The sequence below is a fragment of the Cherax quadricarinatus genome, chromosome 5 (assembly GCF_038502225.1).
Source record: "Cherax quadricarinatus isolate ZL_2023a chromosome 5, ASM3850222v1, whole genome shotgun sequence".
Taxonomy (NCBI): Eukaryota; Metazoa; Arthropoda; class Malacostraca; order Decapoda; family Parastacidae; genus Cherax; species Cherax quadricarinatus.
The window spans coordinates 56,578,637-56,604,621 of NC_091296.1; the positions used below are offsets into that span (position 1 = coordinate 56,578,637).

The 25,985-nt window shown below is 39.4% G+C and overlaps 1 protein-coding gene across 3 annotated transcripts in view; it reads left to right on the plus strand.

The window, feature by feature from the left end:
- The window catches only part of Ythdf (YTH domain-containing family protein), a 75,120-nt gene that overhangs the window by 20,768 nt on the left and 28,367 nt on the right, over positions 1 to 25,985 (plus strand). The window contains exons 2-5 of one of the 3 annotated variants that reach the window (XM_053771486.2): positions 3,006 to 3,163; positions 5,012 to 5,034; positions 7,712 to 7,825; positions 16,700 to 18,349. In XM_053771486.2, coding sequence (XP_053627461.1) covers positions 7,745 to 7,825; positions 16,700 to 18,349 — 1,731 coding nt within the window. In that variant the 5' untranslated portion in view covers positions 3,006 to 3,163; positions 5,012 to 5,034; positions 7,712 to 7,744. The remainder of the gene's footprint in view (positions 1 to 3,005; positions 3,164 to 5,011; positions 5,035 to 7,711; positions 7,826 to 16,699; positions 18,350 to 25,985) is intronic. The other 2 variants (XM_053771485.2, XM_070102408.1) reach the window with 2 other exon arrangements.

Below are 25,985 nucleotides of genomic sequence, written 5' to 3' on the forward strand. Positions count from 1 at the left end.
ATTTCGAAATAGGGTCCAGAATAAACAAGACAGACGTTCATGGCACTAAAATAACATTTTATCTGTTCATTAGTCATGTCTCTAGGCCCCTCTTACATTACTTTTGCTTTCCATTTTGAATTTTTATTCTCACAGAAAATAGAAGGTTTTCTGTTATGCATACTACTGCATCATTGTAAAAATGGTATAAATGATATCGGTGCACTTGTGAAAGAATATTAGATTCACCAGTTGACGTATATTGGACGCGTGGCTTGATTTGTTTACTCTTGAACATCGGCAAAAATCGATCATTTTCGCTACTTTGAGCTCAATTTCAAGGTACTTGTCATCATGAAAACAATCAAAATCATCTCTAATTCTGTAATATATCTTCCATTCTATCAAATGAGACCAAGAAAATGAGAATACAACCATAAATACCATACAAAAATAAACTAAAAAATCACTGTTTTAACCCTTAAACGGTCCAAACATATATATACGTTCACGCGTGTAGCGCCCCAAACGTACATATACGTTTTCTTTGTCATTCATTCAACATTGCCACAATAAGCCTGAGTCACCTAGACATGAGAGAATGGGTGTGCGCACTCACTGTGTGCCATATTAAAATAATTGGGGATGCCTGTGCACAATATGCTCTTTTTTTCCTTTTAAAAGGAAACATTTTTTTTTTTCCTCAAAAAATTTGGGGCGCTACGCGAGTGAACGTATATATACGTTTGAACCGTTTAAGGGTTAAACCACAAACACAGTAAGTTTTTTTTTTTCTCATTATGCACAGCATGCTTCAGGATTTTTTTAATACTGTGCACACTGACCACACACACCCATTCTTTCATATGTAGGCCTGCCAGCTTTCTTCCACCAGATTTGAAGGTGCTAGAATTTAGGCGTACAGGTACATGACTGACCCGGGCTGCAATCCGTACTTGTACGTGACCAACCCTCAGAGGGTTAATAGCAAGAAATAGCCAGTAAAGCCATAAAAATCATCCCTGAATACACCTCTAAGTCATTATTTTAAACCAATCACTGTATGAAGCACACTCACCGCACAGACCCATTCTCTCGTGTCTAGGCCAAAATTTATCGCTCACTTCGTATTTGAGGGCACATTGCTCATAGCATAAATCTATGTGAATGACACTGCCATCAGTAATGTAGATCTATTCGAGAGAGTGAAAGGGTTAAAGGTCGGTGTATTGGTGGCTATCTAAGTAGATATCATGAGCTCATCATTAACAGTGCAATAGAGTGAAACATTCTGAATGGGAGGTGACAAATGTTGCACCTACTGTAAAAAAGAACAGGCTTTAGTTCCTGAGAAACATTAGGGAAGTCATTAATGTAGATTAGGAAGAGCATAGGACCTCTGTGCACTTAAAATTTTACATATACATAGACTAGACACAACAAAAAATGCAATAAAAATAATTTCCAGTACATGTTAGAAATCAAATAATGATTACAAATTTATATTAATATTAATACACTAATTTGTCATACTAATCTATTTAACCCTTTGGGGGTTTCGGCTGCACTAGTACGGCTTACGCCCCAGGGTTTTTGACGTATTAGTACGCCTAAATTCTAGCGCCCTCAAATCTAGTGAGAGAAAGCTGGTAGGCCTACATATGAAAGAATGGGTCTATGTGGTCAGTGTGTGCAGTATAAAAAAATCCTGCAGCACAGTGCGTAATGAGAAAAAAAATTGGACCATGTTTTTGGATTAAAACAGCGACTTTGCACTGTATTTTCGTATGGTGTTTATTGTTGTATTCTAGTTTTCTTGGTCTCATTTTATAGAATGGAAGACATACTACAGAAATTGAGATGATTTTGACTGGTTTTACAATGAAAAGTACCTTGAAATTGAGCTCAAAGTAGCAGAAATGTTCGATTTTACCAAGGTTCAAAAGTAAGCAAATCATGCCAAGCGTCCAGTACACATCAACTGGTGAGTCTAATATTCTTTCATAAGTGCGCTGATATTATTTATACCATTTCTACACTAGTGCAGTAGTCTGCATAACATTAAATCTTCTATTTTTTGTAAGAATAAAAATTCAAAGTGGAAAGCCAAAGAAATATAAGAGGATGTGACTAACGAACAGAGAACTTGTTATTTTAGTGCGAGGAATATCTTTCTTGTTTATTCTGGATCCTATTCGGAAATTGGCATCTTTTGAAATTTGTGTGAAATTGGCAAAATTGCTAAATTCTGACCACTTTATTGGATAGTTGAAATCAGTAAATGGGTGGTTTCTTGTACTCATTTGATAGAAAAAATGGAGTTCTAGCGAAATAGTTATGATTTTTGTCACTTTGCAAGAGCATAATTCCGTAAGTTTTCCATCAAATTTCATACTTTTGGTGTCATTATGATCGGGAAAAGGTTCTCTATCTTTTCATAAGAACATTTTTTGAAATTTTGGCGACTCTGAGAACCAGTCTCTGAGAGGGCCTGGTGACCCCAAAGGGTTAAATTGTGAAGGACTCGTATAAATCATTTCAAAAGTCGTTTTTTCTACCTGTCTCAATTGCCCCATGTTTTTCTCAGTTACCCCACTTGATGGTACTTTTCTAAGAAATTGGGTGATAGTTACTGTACTGTACTAACATATTGCACATTGTGCAGATATACTATAGGACAAAACAGGATAATGATGGGCTATAAAAACATGGATTAATCAAACATATTAATGTTATAAAGTATTTCTTGACAGTGTGTTGTCTCATCTAAAGAAAATTATATATTTTTATAATCTAAGAGTCCCTGCAAGTACTCTGCTATAGAACATGAAGTTGGCATGCCTTTCATTGGTGACTGCTCAGTCAGATTATAACTCATAGGCAGTGGCAGTTCTCAGTTAAAGTGCCATAAATAACACTTAAATAAAACAAAACAAAAACAATCCACTTCTTTTATAAAATGGTATACCGTACAGTATACAATTAGGGTAATTGACAACATTTAAAACTTAATTTATAATTACTAGACAATGAGAGATATATAGTACATGAGAATAAGGATGAAGCTAGGTACCTGAATTGATACAAAGAAATAAGGCCTTTCTAGTAATAAAGGAGAATTGAAGGAAGGATGGAACAAGAAGAGGATTTGTTCAACACAATGAATTGTGAGGATCACATTGAGGTAAGGAGGTGTTCTTTAATGTTAGCTTTTAAATGGTTGGCAAAGAGAGAGAAACTGGAATCTTCATGCAAAAAGTTAAAGATTTTAGGTTCTTTTGTGCACACTGAATTTTTATACAGGTTAAACTGGACATCGAGAATATCGTGGAGGTTTTTGCATCTGGTATTATGCCTACAAGTTCTGTTGCAGCTATCAAGAAAGAGTTTCAGAGCAGGATTAATATTAGAAATGATTGTCCTGTATATGTGGTATGCACAGTAGTATGAGTGAATTTTATGCATATTAAGCAAGTTTAGACTTTTGAAGAGTAGGAGTGCATGCTGTCTGGTACTAGACTAGGTGATCATTCTTACAGCTTCTCTTTGTTGTGTTGTTATTAGCTTTAGGTGATTTGCTTTAGTGGATTCCCAGGCACAAATAGCACAGGCAAGGTAGGGATAGATTAGAGACTAGTGTAATGTAAGTAGTGCTGCTTGAGTTACATATCTTAGAGGATACCAACTGATATGGATACTAATTATTTATTGTGTAGAGCATTTGAACTGGAAGTACCAGTAAATTGTGGTAGTGTTTAGTAATTGTACCTTAATAACTCATTGATACTTGTGCTCAGGTCATGCTATATACCACCACCCCCCTGGTAAGGATGCAAGTACAGCATTTAATTCATAATCGTGTGCCTGAATGGTAGTTTTGTGGACGAGTGTAAGATAGGTGATCCATACAGCTGGTCCATAAAGAATAAAAAGGCATAATACTGTGACTAGAACAATATACAGCTAACTTGCATGTAGGAGACACACTTATGATTTCATTTTGGTCTGACTTAACCATTAACCTGTAAACGGTCCAAACGTATATATACGTTTTTACCGCTAGTGCCCCAAACGTATATATACGTTTTATTTGTCATACATTCAACATTGCCATGATAAGCCTGAGTCACCTAAACATGAAAGAATGGGTGTGTGCACTCACTGTGTGCCATATTAAAATAATTGGGGATGCCTGGGTACCATATGCTCTTTTTTCCTATTAAAAAAAAAAAAAGATTTCTCAAAGTTGGGGCACTACGGTAGAGAACGTATATACATGTATATACGTTTGGACCGTTTACGGGTTAACTAGAGTGACTAGTTAATGGCCCTAGTTGGACTGAAACATTGTCAAAAGTTTCAGTTTCCTAAGTATGTGTTACTGGTGATTGTGCACTTTTTATAGTTGGTGATTTGTATGCTTTTGTAGGCTAGTGATCTAGACTCTTATTTAAGGTCGTGTTCATTTCCTTTGTTTATTTTTTTTTTTTATTTCTGTACTTGTTTTGGTTTGGTGATCTGTACTGTTGTGTACAGCTGGTGATCCATGCATGTGTGAGGCTGGTGATCCATCCATGTGAGACTGATGATTCATACACTTGAATAAAACTGGTGAACCATGGATGTGTGGAAGGCCAGTAATCCATGTACCTGTGATACTACATGTTTTACCGTACTCTTCTGTGCAGCATTATGCTCTTTCCATGTTTACAAGGTAAGAGCACTTGGCTCAGAACAGGTTCAATTCCCAGGTTAGTTAAGATGCATAGACAAGTCTCCTAACACCTGCTGTCACTGTTCATCTAACAGAAAATACAGTAGGTTCTTAGGTGTTAGTCAGTTGTTGTGGGTCACATCTTATGGGGTGGTAGTATACCATAGAGTTTTAAAATAAGCTGAAGTTGGCTAATAGCTCATAGCCTTTTAAATTTAACTGTGTGAAAGCCTGATATGATTTAGTTTTGTTGTCATCTACAATTTTTTATTTATTTGAAGATGTGAAAATTTATATATATTTTTTTTTTATTTTCAGTGCCAAATGGGCCCAAAGATCAGGTAACTTGAATGACATGCTCTGAAGTGACTCCCATTCTTATTGGTAATGTATATGTTGTTTCATTGTTGAATATTGTAGTTTATCTTTACAGTATCTTTAATCATCTATAGTTGAGCTTTTCTTTCAGTTTAATTAAATACAGTGGACCCTCGACCAACGCTATTAATCAGTTCCTGAGAGCTCATTGTTAATCGAAATTATCATTAGTCGAGTTAATTTTCCCTATAAGAAATAATGGAAATCAAATTAATCCGTTCCTGACACCCCAAAATATTGAAAAAAAGAAATTTTACCACATGAAATATTAATTTTAATACACACAAACTGAAGAAGACATGCACAGTTACATGACACTTACCTTTATTGAAGATCTAGTGATGATTGATGGGATGGGAGGAGGGGAGAGTGTTGATGGTCTTAGTGTTTAGAAGGGGAATCCCCTTCCATTAGGACTTGAGGTGGCAAGTCCTTTTCCGGGGTTACTTCCCTTCTTCTTTTAATGCCACTAGGACCAGTTTGAGAGTCACTGGACCTCTGTCGCACAACATATCTGTCCATAGAGACCTGTACCTCCCGTTCCTTTATTCCTTTATGACATTTCTAAAGTGCTTCACAACATTGTCAGTGTAATAGTCACCAGCACGGCTTGCAGTAGCTGTGTCAGGGTGATTTTCATCAAAAAAGGTTTGCACTTTAAGCCACATTGCACACATTTCCTTAATCTTAGAAGTAGGCAACTTCTTCAATTTCTCTATCCCCTCCTCCGAAGCATTTTCCTCAGGTGTGGCCTCTTGCTGTTGAAGATGATCTTGCAGCTCATCAGTGGTTAGTTCTTCATTGTCCTCCTCCACCAACTCTTCCACATCCTCCCCACTAACCTACAACCCCAAAGACTTCCCCAATGCCACAATGGAGTCCTCAACTGGCATAGGATTCCCAGGGTTAGCCTCAAACCCTTCAAAATCCCTTTTGTCTATACATTCTGGCCACAGTTTTTTCCAAGCAGAGTTCAAAGTCCTCTTAGTCACTTCCTCCCAAGCCTTACCTATAATGTTTACACAATTGAGGATGCTAAAGTGATCTCTCCAAAACTCTCTTAGAGTCAATTGAGTTTCTGAGGTCACTACAAAGCACCTTTCAAACATAGCTTTTGTGTACAGTTTCTTGAAGTTTGCAACAACCTGCTGCTCCATGGGCTGCAGGAGAGGAGTGGTATTAGGAGGCAAAAACTTCACCTTAATGAAGCTCATGTCCCTAGAAAGTAGCTCTGCCAAGTCTGAAGGGTGACCAGGAGCATTGTCTTATACCAGGAGGCACTTAAGGTCTAATTTCTTTTCAATTAGGTAATTTTTCACAGTGGGGGCAAATGCATGGTGTAACCAGTCATAGAAAAAGTCCCTAGTGACCCATGCCTTACTGTTTGCCCTCCACAGCACACACAAATTAGCCTTGAGGACATTGTTTTTCCTGAACACTCTGGGAGTTTCAGAGTGATACACCAATAAAGGCTTCACTTTGCAATCACCACTAGCGTTAGCACAGAATAAAAGAGTAAGCCTGTCTTTCATAGGCTTATGTCCTGGGAGTGCCTTTTCCTCCTGAGTAATGTAGGTCCTGCTTGGCAATTTCTTCCAAAACAGGCCTGTTTCGTCACAATTAAACACTTGTTCAGGTTTCAGTCCTTCACTGTCTGTGTACTCCTTGAATTCCTGCACATATTTTTCAGCCGCTTTGTGGTCCGAACTGGCAGCCTCACCATGCCTTATCACACTATGAATGCCACTTCGATTCTTAAATCTCTCAAACCAACCTTTACTGGCCTTAAATTCACTCACATCACCACTAGTTGCTGGCATTTTTTCAATTAAATCGTCATGCAACTTCCTAGCCTTTTCACACATGATTGCTTGAGAGATGCTATCTCCTGCTATCTGTTTTTCGTTTATCCACACCAATAACAGTCTCTCAACATCTTCGAGTACTTGCGATCTCAGTTTCGAAAACATAGTTGCACCTTTGGCAAGAACAGCTTCTTTGATTGCCGTTTTCTTGCCTACAATAGTAGCGATGGTTGATTGGGGTTTTGTGTACAACCTGGCCAACTCGGAGACACACACTCCACTTTCATACTTAGCAGTGATCTCTTTCTTCATATCCATAGTAATTCTCACCCTTTTTGCTGTAGGGTTGGCACTAGAAGCTTTCTTGGGGCCCATGGTGACTTATTTTGCAGGTGCAATCACTACAAACTCTGTGATAATATGAAATGTTCCGATTGTATGTTTGGATGGGACCGTGGTGGCTGGCTGGCTTGTAAACACTGGCACCCACGGGACAAGTGAGGCACGCTCAGGCCAAAGTGGACGCGTCTCGAATGGAACGAATAGTGTTGGTCGGGTTTTTTAGCGCTAGTCGAGGCAAAATTTTTGAGTTAAAATGTATCGCTAGTCGGATTTAAAGTTAGACGATGCCAACGTTGGTCGAGGGTCCACTGTACTCTTATTAAATTAATCTTAATTGTGATGTAAAAGGTTGTTTTCACCTTTAAAGTTTGATACAATAAAATGATAGGTTTTCCAGCTCAGCTGATGCTCTGTTATGTAAGATTCTTTCACCCCAATAATTCACTCAGCCAATACATTTCATTCAGTGATAGACAGCCTAACTTTGGCGCAGAATTACTCATCATTCCAGAGCTACACGAGTCCCATGACTTCATCGATGGCCGCGGCTGCCGCTGCTTCTGATCCATATATGTCATCTTACTACATGACCTCTACCCCATATCAGGTGGGATTTTATTTGATTTGATATAATTCATATCCTTTATACATTGTACCTGCCTTAATTAAAGAAGAGTAGTACTGTATTGCATACATACAATTTTTTTAGGTGATATACTGTGCCAGGTACAGTATTCTTTTACAGATGGTTTTCTATGTATTAGTCTAGAATTTCTTTCAGATAATTGCACTTGGAGGATATTTTTGCAGTGGCCAGTGATCTATGTTAAAACTAAATTGCTTGTGGTAGGTTAGGGTCAGTACCAGGTATAGCAGTCTTCTGGCCTTCCTTCTGGAGTACAGGAGCACCACTCTGGCTCATATTCCAACTTTTGATATTTTTGTTATTAATTTTCGTAAACTGAGTGCCAGAATAAATGTTAGAATTATTGTAGTTAGTTTTCTGGCTTGTTACTGGAGTATGATACTGCAAAAGTTAGAAATTAATATTATATAACAATGCACGTTAAATTTTGATGGTGTGTGAATGCATAGCCTTCAATTGGCAGTTTAATTAGGGGGTGTGGTTTTTTTGTGTACCTGTTTCCCTGTTTATTAAAATGTCCAGGTTGTAAATAAATTGTTGAAAATGTTACCAGATTCATTCTCAGCATGTACTACTAAAAAAATTGTTGGAATTTGCCCCCTCTAAGGTGTGGTGAAAAGCAAATGGTTAATCATCCTTGTGTATCTTAAAGATTATTTGATTTTTAACATATACACTAGAGCATATGATTACCATTTTCATTATACAGTTTGTCATATGGGTTTTAAAGCTTTTAGTGCTTTTAGAATAGTCATAATGGATCCAGTTCCACCCATCTACCACTTATTTGTGAATAAGAAGTTTGAGTGTCTTCTGCACCATTTTTTCTTTTATTTTCTATTTTATTTTTTCAACTCACTGGCCATCTCCCATCATGGTAGGGTAGCCCAATAAAGAAGAAACACTTTCACCATCATTCATTCCATCACCATCTTTTCAAACATGCGCCGACATCATAGCTCAGAAGCCCCTCTATCTTGCAGCATCTCTACCCCTCCTTGCAAGTGCAGGTGCTGTACTTCCCACCTTTAGGACTCAGTCCAGTTAACCAGTTTCCCTGAATGCCTTCATAAATGTTTTCTTGTTCACACTCCAGTAGCACATCAGGTTATACAGAACCACTTGCCTCCACTCAATCCTATCTTACCATGCTCACACACATACCTGCTGGATGTCCAAGCCTCTTGCAAACAAAACCTCTTTTATTCCCTCCATCCTTTCCTAGGATGACCTGTACCCCTCCTTCCCTCCACTACACTACAGATATATACACTTTGCTCAATCCTCTCTATGTGCCTAAACCACCTCAGTAACCCTTTGATAAAACATTTAGTAACCCCCACACCTGCTCTTAATCTCCAAACTACGAATTCCCTACATATTGTTTCTCATCACACAATGCCCTCAGACACAACATCTCCACTGCCTCCAGACTCCTCCTCACTGCAACATTTAAAACCTACGCTTAACACCCATATAAGAGTGTTGGTACCATTATATTCTGATACATTCCTCTTTTTGCCCTCATTGCCACAGATTCCTCACTGCACCACCCACCTTTGTCCCCCTCATCAGTTCTATGGTTTACCTTTGTTTTCATAGACCTGTCTGTCAACAAGTCCACTCCCTGATATCTGAACTCATTCACTGCCTTCATACTCCCTTCTTCCAATCTGATATCCAATTTTTCATTACCTAATTTTTTTAGTTACTCTTTCCTATGTTCACTTTTAATTTTCTTTTACATACCCTCCCAAATTTGTCCAACAACCTCTTAAGAATCTCCAAAAAGCACTGTCATCAGCAGAATTAACAATGAGTGCCAGTTTTGTTAGGTAAAAGGACATAATTGCAACTACTCTGACATTTTATTGTGGCAACATTTTGCTCTCTAGGAGCTTTGTCAAACCCTGATGGCTTGACAAAGCTCCTGGAGAGCAAAATGTTGCCACAGTAAAATGTCACAGTAGTTGTAATTATCTCCTTTTACCTTCCATATTGTTGGTAATTTTACTGGTAATTTTACCAGTAGGTTGGTAGACAGCAACCACCCAGGGAAGTACTACCGTCCTGCCAGATGACTGTGAAACAGAAACCTGTAACTGTTTTTGCATGATGGTAGGATTGCTGGTGTCTTTTTCTGTCTCATAAACACGCTAGATAACAGGGATATCTTGCTACCCCAACTTACACTTTGGTCACACTTCACAGACATGCACATGCATATATATATACATACATCTAGGTTTTTCTCCTTTTTCTACATAGCTTTTGTTCTTCTTTATTTCTTCTATTGCCCATGGGGAAGTGGAAAAGAATCTTTCCTCCGTAAGCCATGCGTGTCGTATGAGGCGACTAAAATGCCGGGAGCAATGGGCTAGTAACCCCTTCTCCTGTAGACATTTACTAAAAAAGAGAAGAAGAAAAACTTTATAAAACTGGGATGCTTGAATGTGCGTGGATGTAGTGCAGATGACAAGAAACAGATGATTGCTGATGTTATGAATGAAAAGACGTTGGATATCCTGGCCCTAAGCGAAACAAAGCTGAAGGGGGTAGGGGAGTTTCGGTGGGGGGAAATAAATGGGATTAAATCTGGAGTATCTGAGAGAGTTAGAGCAAAGGAAGGGGTAGCAGTAATGTTGAATGATCAGTTATGGAAGGAGAAAAGAGAATATGAATGTGTAAATGCAAGAATTATGTGGATTAAAGTAAAGGTTGGATGCGAGAAGTGGGTCATAATAAGCGTGTATGCACCTGGAGAAGAGAGGAATGCAGAGGAGAGAGAGAGATTTTGGGAGATGTTAAGTGAATGTATAGGAGCATTTGAACCAAGTGAGAGTAATTGTGGTAGGGGACCTGAATGCTAAAGTAGGAGAAACTTTTAGAGAGGGTGTGGTAGGTAAGTTTGGGGTGCCAGGTGTAAATGATAATGGGAGCCCTTTGATTGAACTTTGTATAGAAAGGGGTTTAGTTATAGGTAATACATATTTTAAGAAAAAGAGGATAAATAAGTATACAAGATATGATGTAGGGCGAAATGACAGTAGTTTGTTGGATTATGTATTGGTAGATAAAAGACTGTTGAGTAGACTTCAGGATGTACATGTTCATAGAGGGGCCACAGATATATCAGATCACTTTCTAGTTGTAGCTACACTGAGAGTAAAAGGTAGATGGGATACAAGGAGATTAGAAGCATCAGGGAAGAGAGAGGTGAAGGTTTATAAACTAAAAGAGGAGGCAATTAGGGAAAGATATAAACAGCTATTGGAGGATAGATGGGCTAATGAGAGCATAGGCAATGGGGTCGAAGAGGTATGGGGTAGGTTTAAAAATGTAGTGTTAGAGTGTTCAGCAGAAGTTTGTGGTTACAGGAAAGTGGGTGTGGGAGGGAAGAGGAGCGATTGGTGGAATGATGATGTAAAGAGAGTAGTAAGGGAGAAAAAGTTAGCATATGAGAAGTTTTTACAAAGTAGAAGTGATGCAAGGAGGGAAGAGTATATGGAGAAAAAGAGAGAGGTTAAGAGAGTGGTGAAGCAATGTAAAAAGAGAGCAAATGAGAGAGTGGGTGAGATGTTATCAACAAATTTTGTTGAAAATAAGAAAAAGTTTTGGAGTGAGATTAACAAGTTAAGGAAGCCTAGAGAACAAATGGATTTGTCAGTTAAAAATAGGAGAGGAGAGTTATTAAATGGAGAGTTAGAGGTATTGGGAAGATGGAGGGAATATTTTGAGGAATTGTTAAATGTTGATGAAGATAGGGAAGCTGTGATTTCGTGTATAGGGCAAGGAGGAATAACATCTTGTAGGAGTGAGGAAGAGCCAGTTGTGAGTGTGGGGGAAGTTCGTGAGGCAGTAGGTAAAATGAAAGGGGGTAAGGCAGCCGGGATTGATGGGATAAAGATAGAAATGTTAAAAGCAGGTGGGGATATAGTTTTGGAGTGGTTGGTGCAATTATTTAATAAATGTATGGAAGAGGGTAAGGTACCTAGGGATTGGCAGAGAGTATGCATAGTTCCTTTGTATAAAGGCAAAGGGGACAAAAGAGAGTGCAAAAATTATAGGGGGATAAGTCTGTTGAGTATACCTGGTAAAGTGTATGGTAGAGTTATTATTGAAAGAATTAAAAGTAAGACGGAGAATAGGATAGCAGATGAACAAGGAGGCTTTAGGAAAGGTAGGGTGTGTGTGGACCAGGTGTTTACAGTGAAACATATAAGTGAACAGTATTTAGATAAGGCTAAAGAGGTCTTTGTGGCATTTATGGATTTGGAAAAGGTGTATGACAGGGTGGATAGGGGGGCAATGTGGCAGGTGTATGGTGTAGGAGGTAGGTTACTGAAAGCAGTGAAGAGTTTTTACGAGGATAGTGAGGCTCAAGTTAGAGTACATAGGAAAGAGGGAAATTATTTCCCAGTAAAAGTAGGCCTTAGACAAGGATGTGTGATGTCACCGTGGTTGTTTAATATATTTATAGATGGGGTTGTAAGAGAAGTAAATGCGAGGGTCTTGACAAGAGGCGTGGAGTTAAAAGATAAAGAATCACACATAAAGTGGGAGTTGTCACAGTTGCTCTTTGCTGATGACACTGTGCTCTTGGGAGATTCTGAAGAGAAGTTGCAGAGATTGGTGGATGAATTTGGTAGGGTGTGCAAAAGAAGAAAATTAAAAGTGAATACAGGAAAGAGTAAGGTTATGAGGATAACAAAAATATTAGGTGATGAAAGATTGGATATCAGATTGGAGGGAGAGAGTATGGAGGAGGTGAATGTATTCAGATATTTGGGAGTGGACGTGTCAGCGGATGGGTCTATGAAGGATGAGGTGAATCATAGAATTGATGAGGGGAAAAGGGTGAGTGGTGCACTTAGGAGTCTGTGGAGACAAAGAACTTTGTCCTTGGAGGCAAAGAGGGGAATGTGTGAGAGTATAGTTTTACCAACACTCTTATATGGGTGTGAAGCATGGGTGATGAATGTTGCAGCGAGGAGAAGGCTGGAGGCAGTGGAGATGTCATGTCTGAGGGCAATGTGTGGTGTGAATATAATGCAGAGAATTCATAGTTTGGAAGTTAGGAGGAGGTGCGGGATTACCAAAACTGTTGTCCAGAGGGCTGAGGAAGGGTTGTTGAGGTGGTTCGGACATGTAGAGAGAATGGAGCGAAACAGAATGACTTCAAGAGTGTATCAGTCTGTAGTGGAAGGAAGGCGGTGTAGGGATCGGCCTAGGAAAGGTTGGAGGGAGGGGGTAAAGGAGGTTTTGTGTGCGAGGGGCTTGGACTTCCAGCAGGCGTGCGTGAGCGTGTTTGATAGGAGTGAATGGAGACGAATGGTTTTTAATACTTGACGTGCTGTTGGAGTGTGAGCAAAGTAACATTTATGAAGGGGTTCAGGGAAACCGGCAGGCCGGACTTGAGTCCTGGAGATGGTAAGTACAGTGCCTGCACTCTGAAGGAGGGGTGTTAATGTTGCAGTTTAAAAACTGTAGTGTAAAGCACTCTTCTGGCAAGACAGTGATGGAGTGAATGATGGTGAAAGTTTTTCTTTTTCGGGCCACCCTGCCTTGGTGGGAATCGGCCAGTGTGATAATAAAAAAAAAAAAATATTACAACTCCTATTTTGTATTAGCTTTTGTATCTTTTAATCCCAAACCTGTCCCCAGCACACTTGCATTCACTTTTACAACCCTCTAAATAAATATGTTAAGCAACCATGGTGACATCATGCACCCCTGTCTAAGGCCTATTTTACTGTAAAACAATCCCTCTCTCCTACATACCCTAACCTAAGCTACAATCTTCATAAAAACTCTAATTTCTTTAAGTAATTTTCCACCTATTACATACACTTGCAACATCTGCCACATTAATCCCCTATCCACATTGCTGTATGCCTTTACTAAATCCATAAATGTAACAAAAACTTGCTTACCATTATCTAAACATTGTTTACTTATATGCGTTGGGTTCAGACTGGAAATAGCCTGAAATAGGCATCAAGAGTAGATGAAATATTTGATTTTTGTTGATTTTCCCTAACTTTGGTGAGATGCTAGATCTTGTTATTTAATTGGATGGCCTAAACCATGACCAATAATTCTTGATTATATTTTATGGGGAATCGAGTACAAAACGGGAGTTGACACAGTTACTTTTTGCTGATGATACTGTGCTTATGAGAAATTCCAAAGAAAAGTTGCAAAGGTTAGTAGACGAGTTTGGGAGGGTGTGTTAAGGTAGAAAGTTAAAAGTGAACATAGATAAGAGTAAGCTGATAAGGGTATCAAATGATTTAGATAAAGAAAAATTGGATATTACTTTGGAGAGAGGGAGTATGGAAGAAGTGAATGTTTTCAGATATTTGGGAGTTGTGTCAGCGGATGGGTTTATGAAGGATGAGGTTATTCATAGAATTGATGAAGGAAAAAAGGTGAGTGGTGCATTGAGGTATTTGTGGAGACAAAAAATGTTATCTATGGAGGCAAAGAAGGGAATGTATAAAAGTATAGTAGTACCAACAGTGCTTGGGTTGTAAATGCTGCAGAGACAAGGTGACTGGAGGCATTGGAGATGTCCTGTCTAAGGGCAGTGTGTGGTGTAAATATTATAAAGAGAATTCAGAGTGTGGAAATTAGGAGAAGGTGTGGAGTTAATAAAAGTATTAGTCAGAGGGCTGAAGAGGGGTTGTTGAGGCGGTTTGGTCATTTAGAGAGAATGGATCAAAGTAGAGTGACTTGGAGAGCATATAAATCTGTAGGGGAAGGAAGGCAGGGTAGGGGTCATCCTCAAAAAGGTTGGAGGGAGGGAGGTAAAGGAGGTTTTGTGGGCGAGGGGCTTGGACTTCCAGCAAGCGTGCATGAACAAGTTAGATAGGAGTGAATGGAGATGAATGGTTTTTGGAACCTGACGAGCTGTTGGAGTGTGAGCAGGGTAATATTTAGTGAAGGGATTTAGGGAAACCGGTGATTTTAATATACTATATAGCTGGACTTGAGTACTGGAAATGAGAAGTACAATGCCTGCACTTTAATTAAAGGAGGGGTTTGGGATATTGGCAGTTTGGAGGGATATGTTACATATCTTTATATATGCTTCTGAACTGTTGTTTCTGGGCGCCTGTGCAAAGACAGTGATTATGTATGAGTGAGGTGAAAGTGTTGAATGATGTTGAAAGTATTTTCTTTTTGGGGATTTTCTTTCTTTTTGGGTCACCCTGCTTCTGTGGGAGACGGCCGACTTGTTGAAAATTTTTATTTTTTTTTATTTTTTTATCATCACACTGGCCGATTCCCACAAAGGCAGGGTGGCCCGAAAAAGAAAAACTTTCACCATCATTCACTCCATCACTGTCTTGCCAGAAGGGTGCTTTACACTACAGTTTTTAAACTGCAACATTAACACCCCTCCTTCAGAGTGCAGGCACTGTACTTCCCATCTCCAGGACTCAAGTCCGGCCTGCCGGTTTCCCTGAACCCCTTCATAAATGTTACTTTGCTCACACTCCAACAGCACGTCAAGTATTAAAAACCATTTGTCTCCATTCACTCCTATCAAACACGCTCACGCATGCCTGCTGGAAGTCCAAGCCCCTCGCACACAAAACCTCCTTTACCCCTCCCTCCAACCTTTCCTAGGCTGACCCCTACCCCGCCTTCCTTCCACTACAGACTGATACACTCTTGAAGTCACTCTGTTTCGCTCCATTCTCTCTACATGTCCGAACCACCTCAACAACCCTTCCTCAGCCCTCTGGACAACAGTTTTGGTAATCCCGCACCTCCTCCTAACTTCCAAACTACGAATTCTCTGCATTATATTCACACCACACATTGCCTCAGACATGACATCTCCACTGCCTCCAGCCTTCTCCTCGCTGCAACATTCATCACCCATGCTTCACACCCATATAAGAGCGTTGGTAAAACTATTAGTAGAGAAATGAGGTAAAACTTCAGTTTTTTGTGATGAATTCAAAATGGAGGGCAAGTGTTACATAGGAGAGGCCTATAAAGATATGCCATACTTTTTAACATTAGCCATCACCTACCTAGGTAGGGTGACCCAAATAGGGAAACATATTCACCCTCATTTATTCTTGCTAGAAGTGTGCTGAAATTGCAATTGACATAAACTGCAACATCTCCTCTCTTGCATATTGCAGGCACTACCTCCCACCTCTTGGGCTCAAATCTAGGTAGTCGTTTACATAAATTTGAAGTACAGTAGATCATCAGTTATATTGTGATTGGTTATTTGGCATCCAACACTATTTGGCAGTTTTGTTCAGTCTGGCACCAAAACAAATAATGCTACAGAGAAATGTACAGGAACAGATGACCATGTAAAGATAATGTGATCATTCATGCAGTTGATAATCTGGATGCACCTTTTTCCTTAGGGGGGTTAGGTAATGGTTGTTCTGGTGTATTACACAACAGTTACTAATTCTTGTGAGAACCCACTAGCGACATCTTCCTAAAAGGAATTTTTCTTCTTATAACTTTGTCTTTTTCTTTCAAATAAAAATTCATCCTTTGTAATAGTGTCCCATTTCTATATTTTTCAGTTATTTGATGAGCCTTTTGTGTGCAAATATATGTACTATACATTAAAAATGTTTTATGGAGATCCATACCCCTCAGTTCTGGGACTAGGTTGGTTGATTTTTTTTTCTTTTGCCTTTCAGAGTGTGTTATTACTAATTTGTAGTTATAGTGTTCTGTGTTCATTGTTTAATGTATTATAAAAAATTAACTCGCTCTACTGCATACTGTACAAGTGTTTGCTTTCACACTCGTTAAATAGCACTATTTAATACTTTAACATTTCCTCAGGCATTCGGAGTTGGTGATGGAACTTGGAGCAATGGGGGTGACCACATGCAAACTTTCCTTGGAGGCTATGGAGGACAAATGGGATATGATTCACACAGTGCAATTGATGGCATGTTTGGTAGTGGCAGCTTCAGTGGATTCAACCCTCCTGGCTTTAACTATGGTTTCCACGGAAATGGTGACTACAGTGCATGGGGAGGTTCAGATGTTCGGGGAGGAAATAAGCCATATGACGACTACTATCAGCGAGATAATTTATACACTGATGAACGTGTGAAGGCCCTGGAACAGGGTGTACAAGGACTTACTATAGCTGATCCTAAAACTGGTCAAGACTTACCTAGAGATGGCAGTTCAGGAATTGGTAAAAGTGCAGCAACAAATGGAGGTAGTGTGGTTGAAGTTAAGTCAAATGGAGGCAGTAGCCCAGGAGGAGAAACATCGGTTGGTCTGGGTCAAACTAAAAAAGGTATGTCATGGGCTAGCATTGCCTCTCAGCCGGCTAAGCCTCAGCCAAAAGGAAGACGCGATAAAACTGCTATGTCTTCTATTGTACCTGGTCGCCACATGGACATTGGAACATGGGAAGGCAAAAATGGTGGTGGACCAAAGCCTGTTGCTCCTCCCCCAGTTCCACGGCCAGCCTGGGAGGCTCCACGCGGTGGATCACGCTCCACTACCTCCACCTCATACTCTACTCCGCCGCCACGAACCCCACCCCAGGTGCCTCCCCCGCAGCAAGTGCAGCAGTCAGGACAACAGCAGCAGCCAACAGGACAACAGCAAGAGCAACAACCACTGCAGACCTTACAGACTTCTCCTCAGCAGCATCAGCAGAACCAACACCAACAGCATGTTCATCAACAACACCTGCATCAGCAACAACAACAGCAGCAGCAACAACAACAGCAGCAACAACAGCAACAGCAGCAGCAACAGCAACATCATCAACATCAGCAGCAGCAACACCAACACCAACATCAGCATCAGCAACTCCAGCAGCAGTTACCACCATCACCCCAACAGCAGCAGCAGCAAGCTCCTCCCCCACCATTACTGCCAAGTGGGGTCATTCATACACAGATGGAACTGCCCCCTTCCCCTCAGAGTGGACCCCCAATGTCAATACCTCAACGTGCCCCTTTGCCTCATGTCCCTGGGCAGATTCCTGCAGAACTGCAACCAGATGATCCTATTCTTGAAGGTCTTCGTATGCGTAACGATTACAACCCAAAGGACTTTGATCTTAATCCTAAAAATGCACGTTTCTTTGTGATTAAATCTTATTCAGAGGATGATATTCACCGGTCTATCAAGTATGAGATATGGTGCTCCACAGAACATGGTAACAAGCGTCTAGACGCTGCCTTTCATGAGAGGGAGGGTAAAGGACCTGTATACCTTTTCTTCTCAGTGAATGGGTCTGGGCATTTTTGTGGTTTAGCTCAGATGATTTCCATGGTGGACTATAATTCATCATCATCTGTATGGGCTCAGGATAAATGGAAAGGACAGTTTCGTGTGAAATGGGTTTATGTGAAGGACGTTCCCAACAATCAGCTGCGCCACATTAGGTTGGAGAACAATGAGAACAAACCTGTGACCAATTCCCGGGACACTCAGGAAGTTCCGTATGAGAAAGGCAAACAGGTTAGTAAATAAATAAACTTTTGCATTGCATTTACAGTATAGCAAATTACGTATAGGATAGAGTTTATTATAGCATATTGTGCAGTATAGAATTTATTGCATTTATTAGTGTTGTATATATTGTATATATACAGTAAATATACTAGGGGTGTGCCAGAGTATCGGTACCGGTGAGTATCGGCTATTTTTTTATGGTATTGGTATCAGCGAATAAGTGGCTGATACCTGCTGATATTTTTCAGCTGTTAAAATTACATGTGCTTAAAAATAGTAAATTTAATACTACCTCATGATTGTAAGGTTTACTCACATGCATGAACATGGTACATGTGCAACAGTTAGGTTGATTTATTTTCAAAAAGTTTCACATGCTGTATAAGTGGAGCCCTCTGGAGGGCCCCACTTATACAGCAGGTTAGGTTCAGAGCTACTGCTGTACAGCAAAAATCGCTCTAAAGCAAATCTTAGCCTTTTTTCACTTTCAAATGCATATAAAATCCTGATAACATGTTTACCCTAGCACATATTAAGTGAACAATAGAGTTAGGCCTAAATAATGCATACACAGTACACATGTTACTTTTTTTTTTTTAACACATCGGCCATCTCTCACTGAGGCAGGGTGACCCAAAAATGAAAGAAACACATTCGCCATAATACAATGCTCTCACCATCGCTTACGCACAATCACTGTCTTTGCAGAGGCGTTCATATATTTACCTTAAAATATTTTCATCCTTAGCTTATAGTGAGTGGTGAATATATTTATTGTAGGAAGTCTGAATAAATGAAGAATGGGCATAATTGACAACCACCGTACAGCCTCTCCTCACTTAACGATGGAGTTCCCTTCCTAATACCATGTCGGTAAATGAATTCGTCATTAAACGAAGAGCATACTATAATGGTATTGGGTTTATGTAAACCATCTTTGATATTGCTTTGTCATCCTTATACCCTTTATAACATTTTTAGTATATTTTTAAATGTTTATACAGCGTTGTACTGCATATTGTAATAAACAGAGTAGAGGAAATCAGCTGTAATATACATTATTTAGGTATGCACACTGGTCAGAGAGCCTGTTGCAAGTCCCAGTCATCGGTAAACGAGTACGTCGCTAAGTGAGGAGAGGCTGTATTAATGAAACACTGGAAAGCGAAGAACTGTAAAGTGGGCCTGCATGTACTATACATACTGTATAAGTAAATATTACAGGTTCTTTAATGACATTAGACTTTAACACCTATAAATAAAGAAGAAGCCACTGCTCAAGGTGTTTCATATTGAGTGCATCTATTGTTTTATCACTTTCATCATTATTGTCCAATTTATCACTTTCTGGATTAGGAAATAACTTGTCTAAAAGACCTGGAAAATAATGCAGGAAACAGTAAGACTTTCAGTGACATCCAGCTTTTCATAGTACTGTACTTTCCAATCTAAGTACCATCATGAGGGACTTTTACTACCTCTTGATGGTTTGAGGGTCATTACCATCACAGCCCAGTCCTTGACAAGGCTTCGTTGTTGCTGGCTTAGTTAGTTAGGTTATTTGTGATAGTGATGCAGAGTCCAACACAACCACCATAGCACAGGTCATCAAGAATTGTCTTTGTAGATAAATTAAACACATGTGCAACACTTGGATATCTTTATTAAGGAAATGTTTTGCCACACAGTGGCTTCATCAAAGAAGAATGGTGAAGATCAGAAAGAGTTTGAGGTAATCAGTCCCTCATCTTGGAGTCGATGTAATCAGTCTTGAAAAGAATACAGCATATGTACGAAGAAGTGGCTTGTATACTGTAGACAGGTGAGGTGAAGCAATCATAGGCAACATCACAGTGGACAAATCCACATGTGAAAGTAGGTCATGCCTATAGGTTAGGCAAGTGAAGAATTCTGTGTATAAAGATCCCAAGATATTTCTGTGTCTGACAGGAATGTAGTTAAATGATTCAGAGAACTGACACGATAAATTAGACACACATGCAACACTTGGGTATTTTTATTGAGAAAATGTTTTACCATACAGTGGCTTCATCATCATTTGTCAAGCTCCCTCTTGAAGATAGGTATCTGTTGGTAAGTCCCCTTATTTGTGAGGGGAACATGTTGAGAAGTCTTGGATTCTTTACATTGATCATCTCTTAGTGTACCACACTAGTAAAATATCCAGGTAGAAGTGATACTAGTTTTATATGCTCATATAATAAAATCCATTAGACAAAGGATTATTTCCTAGCTTAATATGTAGAATATATCCAAATACTGTTCTTTAAGTTTTGTCCTTTATTTTCTATTACTTCACAGTACTGTATTTAAAAAATGGTCTGTCATTTTTCATCTTAAATTTATAATTTCATGATTGAGCCTGTATTTAGGAAGAATGAAATGCTAGGGAAGGATTTGTTGTACATTTGACTACCTGTATTGTAGGATTTATTGCGGTGTTGGTTACCTATACTATATGATTTATTTAACCATTGACTATTTATAATATAGGATTTATTGCACTGTTGACCAATTATATTGTAGGATTCATTGCACTATTGCCTGCAAATGGTGTAAGATTTAGACCTTGACCAGGATAGTGATTGGAAGAATAAATAAAACATTTAAAACTGGTCACTGATAACCAAGGTGGATATTGTGGTGGGAAATGCTTGGGAGAAGGACTGTGATGTACATAGATTTTTACATCTGGAGAAAGTGTGACAAAGTGAGTAGAGAGTGACCTGGGCAGTGTTACTTAAACAGTATAATTAAATTATCTTCTGAAGATACATAGCAGTGGGTACCTCAAGAATAATAAACAACTTTCCTAGTGTTTCAGGTTATGATAGTATAAGGGTACCGTATTTTGCAGCATACAGGACACGCCCTAAATTTACTGATTGTTCCTTGTTTGATTATATTTTTTTAAATATTCTCTTTGTTTATTGTAATTATTCATAGATCACAAGCTTGTCCCCAAACCTGACCTTCATTGTGTAGGATGCAGGGTGAATTTGAGGGTCAGATTTTAAAAAACAAGTGTGTCTTACATGTCGCAAAATACAGTAATTATGTGTCATTCATCTTTGTAATTGCAGTAAGGATTCGTAAAGTAACTGTTTTCTTAATGTCTTTTGGAATTTATTTTTTGTGAAGATGATCATATCTTGGATGTTTGTAAGGCTGGGGCCTCTGTTTAGGTACAGTAGGGCCCCACTTATATGGCAGGTTAGGCTCCAGGCTACTGCCGGAAAGCGGACATCGCCGGAAAACAGAACGCCATTTGTTTCCACTTATAAATGTCAGATAATAAGTTTACACTAACATATATCATGTTAGCAATAGAACAAGACATTAAGAAACAATAAAAAGTAAAATACACACACAGTACACTCATTACTCACCTCAAAATATTTGTAGTACTCTTAATGTAGGGTGAGAAGTGAGTAGTAGCCAGCCAGGCAGCCCCACCCCACCGACATGTAATATACTTCATCATTTAAAGAGCCCTAGAGCGATAAAATGTATATAGTGTACACTCATTACTTACCTTAAAGTATTTGTAGTCTTAATGGTCCTAATATAGAGTGCAAGGTGAATAGTAGGGTAGGTAGGTATCGAATAGTGTGGTGGTATCATAACCCCTTTTGGCCATCCCACCCACACATTATATACTAGGCACTTAAAGTGCTCTAGAGTGATAAAATGCATATACAGTACACTCATTACTTTTTTTTATTATTATTTATTAACACACTGGCCAATTCCCACCAAGGCAGGGTGGCCCAAAAAAGAAAAACTTTCACCATCATTCACTCCATCACTGTCTTGCCAGAAGGGTGCTTTACACTACAGTTTTTAAACTGCAACATTAACACCCCTTCTTCAGAGTGCAGGCACTGTACTTCTCATCTCCAGGACTCAAGTCCGGCCTGCCGGTTTCCCTGAATCCCTTCATAAATGTTACTTTGCTCACACTCCAACAGCACGTCAAGTATTAAAAATCATTTGTCTCCATTCACTCCTAACAAACACGCTCATGCATGCCCACTGGAAGTCCAAGCCCCTCGCACACAAAACCTCCTTTACCCCCTCCCTCCAACCTTTCCTAGGCCGACCCCTACCCCGCCTTTCTTCCACTACAGACTAATACACTCTTGAAGTCATTCTGTTTCGCTCCATTCTCTCTACATGTCCGAACCACCTCAACAACCCTTCCTCAGCCCTCTGGACAACAGTTTTGGTAATCCCGCACCTCCTCCTAACTTCCAAACTACAAATTCTCTGCATTATATTCACACCACACATTGCCCTTAGACATGACATCTCCACTGTCTCCAGCCTTCTCCTCGCTGCAACATTCATCACCCATGCTTCACACCCATATAAGAGCGTTGGTAAAACTATACTCTCATACATTCCCCTCTTTGCCTCCAAGGACAAAATTCTTTGTCAACACAGATTCCTAAGTGCACCGCTCACCCTTTTCCCCTCATAAATTCTGTGATTCGCCTTATCTTTCATAGACCCATCCGCTGACACGTCCACTCCCAGATATCTGAATACATTCACCTCCTCCATACTCTCTCTCTCCAATCTGATATCCAATCTTTCATCACCTAATCTTTTTGTTATCCTCATAATCCTACTCTTTCCTGTATTCACTTTTAATTTTCTTCTTTTGCATACCCTACCAAATTCATCCACCAACCTCTGCAGCTTCTCTTCAGAATCTCCCAAGAGCACAGTGTCATCAGCAAAGAGCAACTGTGACAACTCCCACTTTGTGTGTGATTCTTTATCTTTTAACTCCACGCCTCTTGCCAAGACCCTCGCATTTACTTTTCTTACAACCCCATCCATAAATATATTAAACAACCACGGTGACATCACACATCCTTGTCTAAGGCCTACTTTTACTGGGAAATAATCTCCCTCTTTCCTACATCTCTAACTTGAGCCTCACTATCCTCGTAAAAACTCTTCACTGCTTTCAGTAACCTATCTCCTACACCATACACCTGCAACATCTGCCACATTGCCCCCCCTATCCACCCTGTCATATGCCTTTTCCAAATCCATAAATGCCACAAAAACCTCTTTAGCCTCATCTAAATACTGTTCACTTATATGTTTCACTGTAAACACCTGGTCCACACACCCCCTACCTTTCCTAAAGCCTCCTTGTTCATCTGCTATCCTATTCTCCGTCTTACTCTTAATTCTTTCAATAATAACTCTACCATACACTTTACCAGGTATACTCAACAGACTTATCCCCCTATAATTTTTGCACTCTCTTTTGTCACCTTTGCCTTTATACAAAGGAACTATGCATGCTCTCTGCCAATCCCTAGGTACCTTACCCTCTTCCATACATTTATTAAATAATTGCACCAACCACTCCAAAACTATAACCCCACCTGCTTTTAACATTTCTATCTTTATCCCATCAATCCCGGCTGCCTTACCCCCTTTCATTTTACCTACTGCCTCACGAACTTCCCCCACACTCACAAATGGCTCTTCCTCACTCCTACAAGATGTTATTCCTCCTTGCCCTATACACGAAATCACAGCTTCCCTATCTTCATCAGCATTTAACAATTCCTCAAAATATTCCCTCCATCTTCCCAATACCTCTAACTCTCCATTTAATAACTCTCCTCTCCTGTTTTTAACTGACAAATCCATTTGTTCTCTAGGCTTCCTTAACTTGTTAATCTCACTCCAAAACTTTTTCTTATTTTCAACAAAATTTGTTGATAACATCTCACCCACTCTCTCATTTGCTCTCTTTTTACATTGCTTCACCACTCTCTTAACCTCTCTCTTTTTTTCCATATACTCTTCCCTCCTTGCATCACTTCTACTTTGTAAAAACTTCTCATATGCTAACTTTTTCTCCCTTACTACTCTCTTTACATCATCATTCCACCAATCGCTCCTCTTCCCTCCCGCACCCACTTTCCTGTAACCACAAACTTCTGCTGAACACTAACACTACATTTTTAAACCTACCCCATACCTCTTCGACCCCATTGCCTATACTCGCATTAGCCCATCTATCCTCCAATAGCTATTTATATCTTACCCTAACTGCCTCTTCTTTTAGTTTATAAACCTTCACCTCTCTCTTCCCTGATGCTTCTATTCTCCTTGTATCCCATCTACCTTTTACTCTCAGTGTAGCTACAACTAAAAAGTGATCTGATACATCTGTGGCCCCTCTATAAACATGTACATCCTGAAGTCTACTCAACAGTCTTTTATCTACCAATACATAATCCAACAAACTACTGTCATTTTGCCCTACATCATATCTTGTATACTTATTTATCCTCTTTTTCTTAAAATATGTATTACCTATAACTAAACCCCTTTCTATACAAAGTTCAATCAAAGGGCTCCCATTATCATTTACACCTGGCACCCCAAACTTACCTACCACACCCTCTCTAAAAGTTTCTCCTACTTTAGCATTCAGGTCCCCTACCACATTACTTACCTTAAAATATTTGTAGTCTTAATGTAGAGTGAGAGGTGAGATCAAATGAATAAACGAGAGAGAGAGAGACAGAGAGAGAGAATGAGAGAGAAAGAGAGAGAATAAGAATGAGAGAGAGAATGAGAATGAGTACACGAGAGAGGGTCTCGCGAGTTTTGTAAACAAACCAGCTGGACGTGTATAGTTTTAGTTCGCTCTCACAAGCTGTCTAGAAAAAATAAGAACATAAGAAAGGAGGAACACTGCAATAGGCCTGTTGGCCCATACTAGGCAGGTCCTTCACAAATCCAACCCACTAACAGAATAACTGCTACCCAAGCAATAAGCTTTGATAATCCAATTTACTCTTGTGCAAGCCTGATTCAAATCCAACCCCTCTCACTTGTGTATTTATCCAACCTAAATTTAAAACTGCCCAAGGTTTTAGCTTCGATAACCCTACTAGGCAGACTGTTCCACTAGTCAGTTATCCTATTACCAAACCATTACTTTCCTATATCCTTCTGAAATCTAAACTTGTCTAATTTGAATCCATTATTGCAGGTTCTCTCCTGGAGGGATATCCTCAAAACCTTATTTATATCCCCTTTGTTAATAACCATCTTCCACTTATACACTTCGATCATGTCTCCCCTCATTCTTCGTCTTACAAGTGAGTGTAATTTAAGGGGCTTTAATCTCTCTTCATACGGAAGATTTCTAATGCAACGAATTATAGTAGACCCTCGACTTACGATATTAATCCGTTCCAGAGAGCTCATCATTAGATGAAATTATCATAAGTTGAATTAATTTTCCCCATAAGAAATAGTGGAAATCCAATTAATCCGTTCCAGACACCCAAAAGTATGGAAAAAAAAAATGCTTTTGCCACATGAAATACACATTTTCCTACACACAAAAAGAAGGATACATGCACAATGTATATTGTGCATGTACTACTGTACTAAATGAAGAATAAATGACACCTTTATTGAAGATGTAGTGATGAGTGATGAGAGACTGTTTTCTTGAACACTGGGATTTTCAGAGTGATACATGAGTAAGGGCTTCACTTTGCAATCCCCACTAGCATTACAACAAAACAAGAAAGTTAGCCTGTCTTTCATAGGCTTGTGTCCTGGGAGT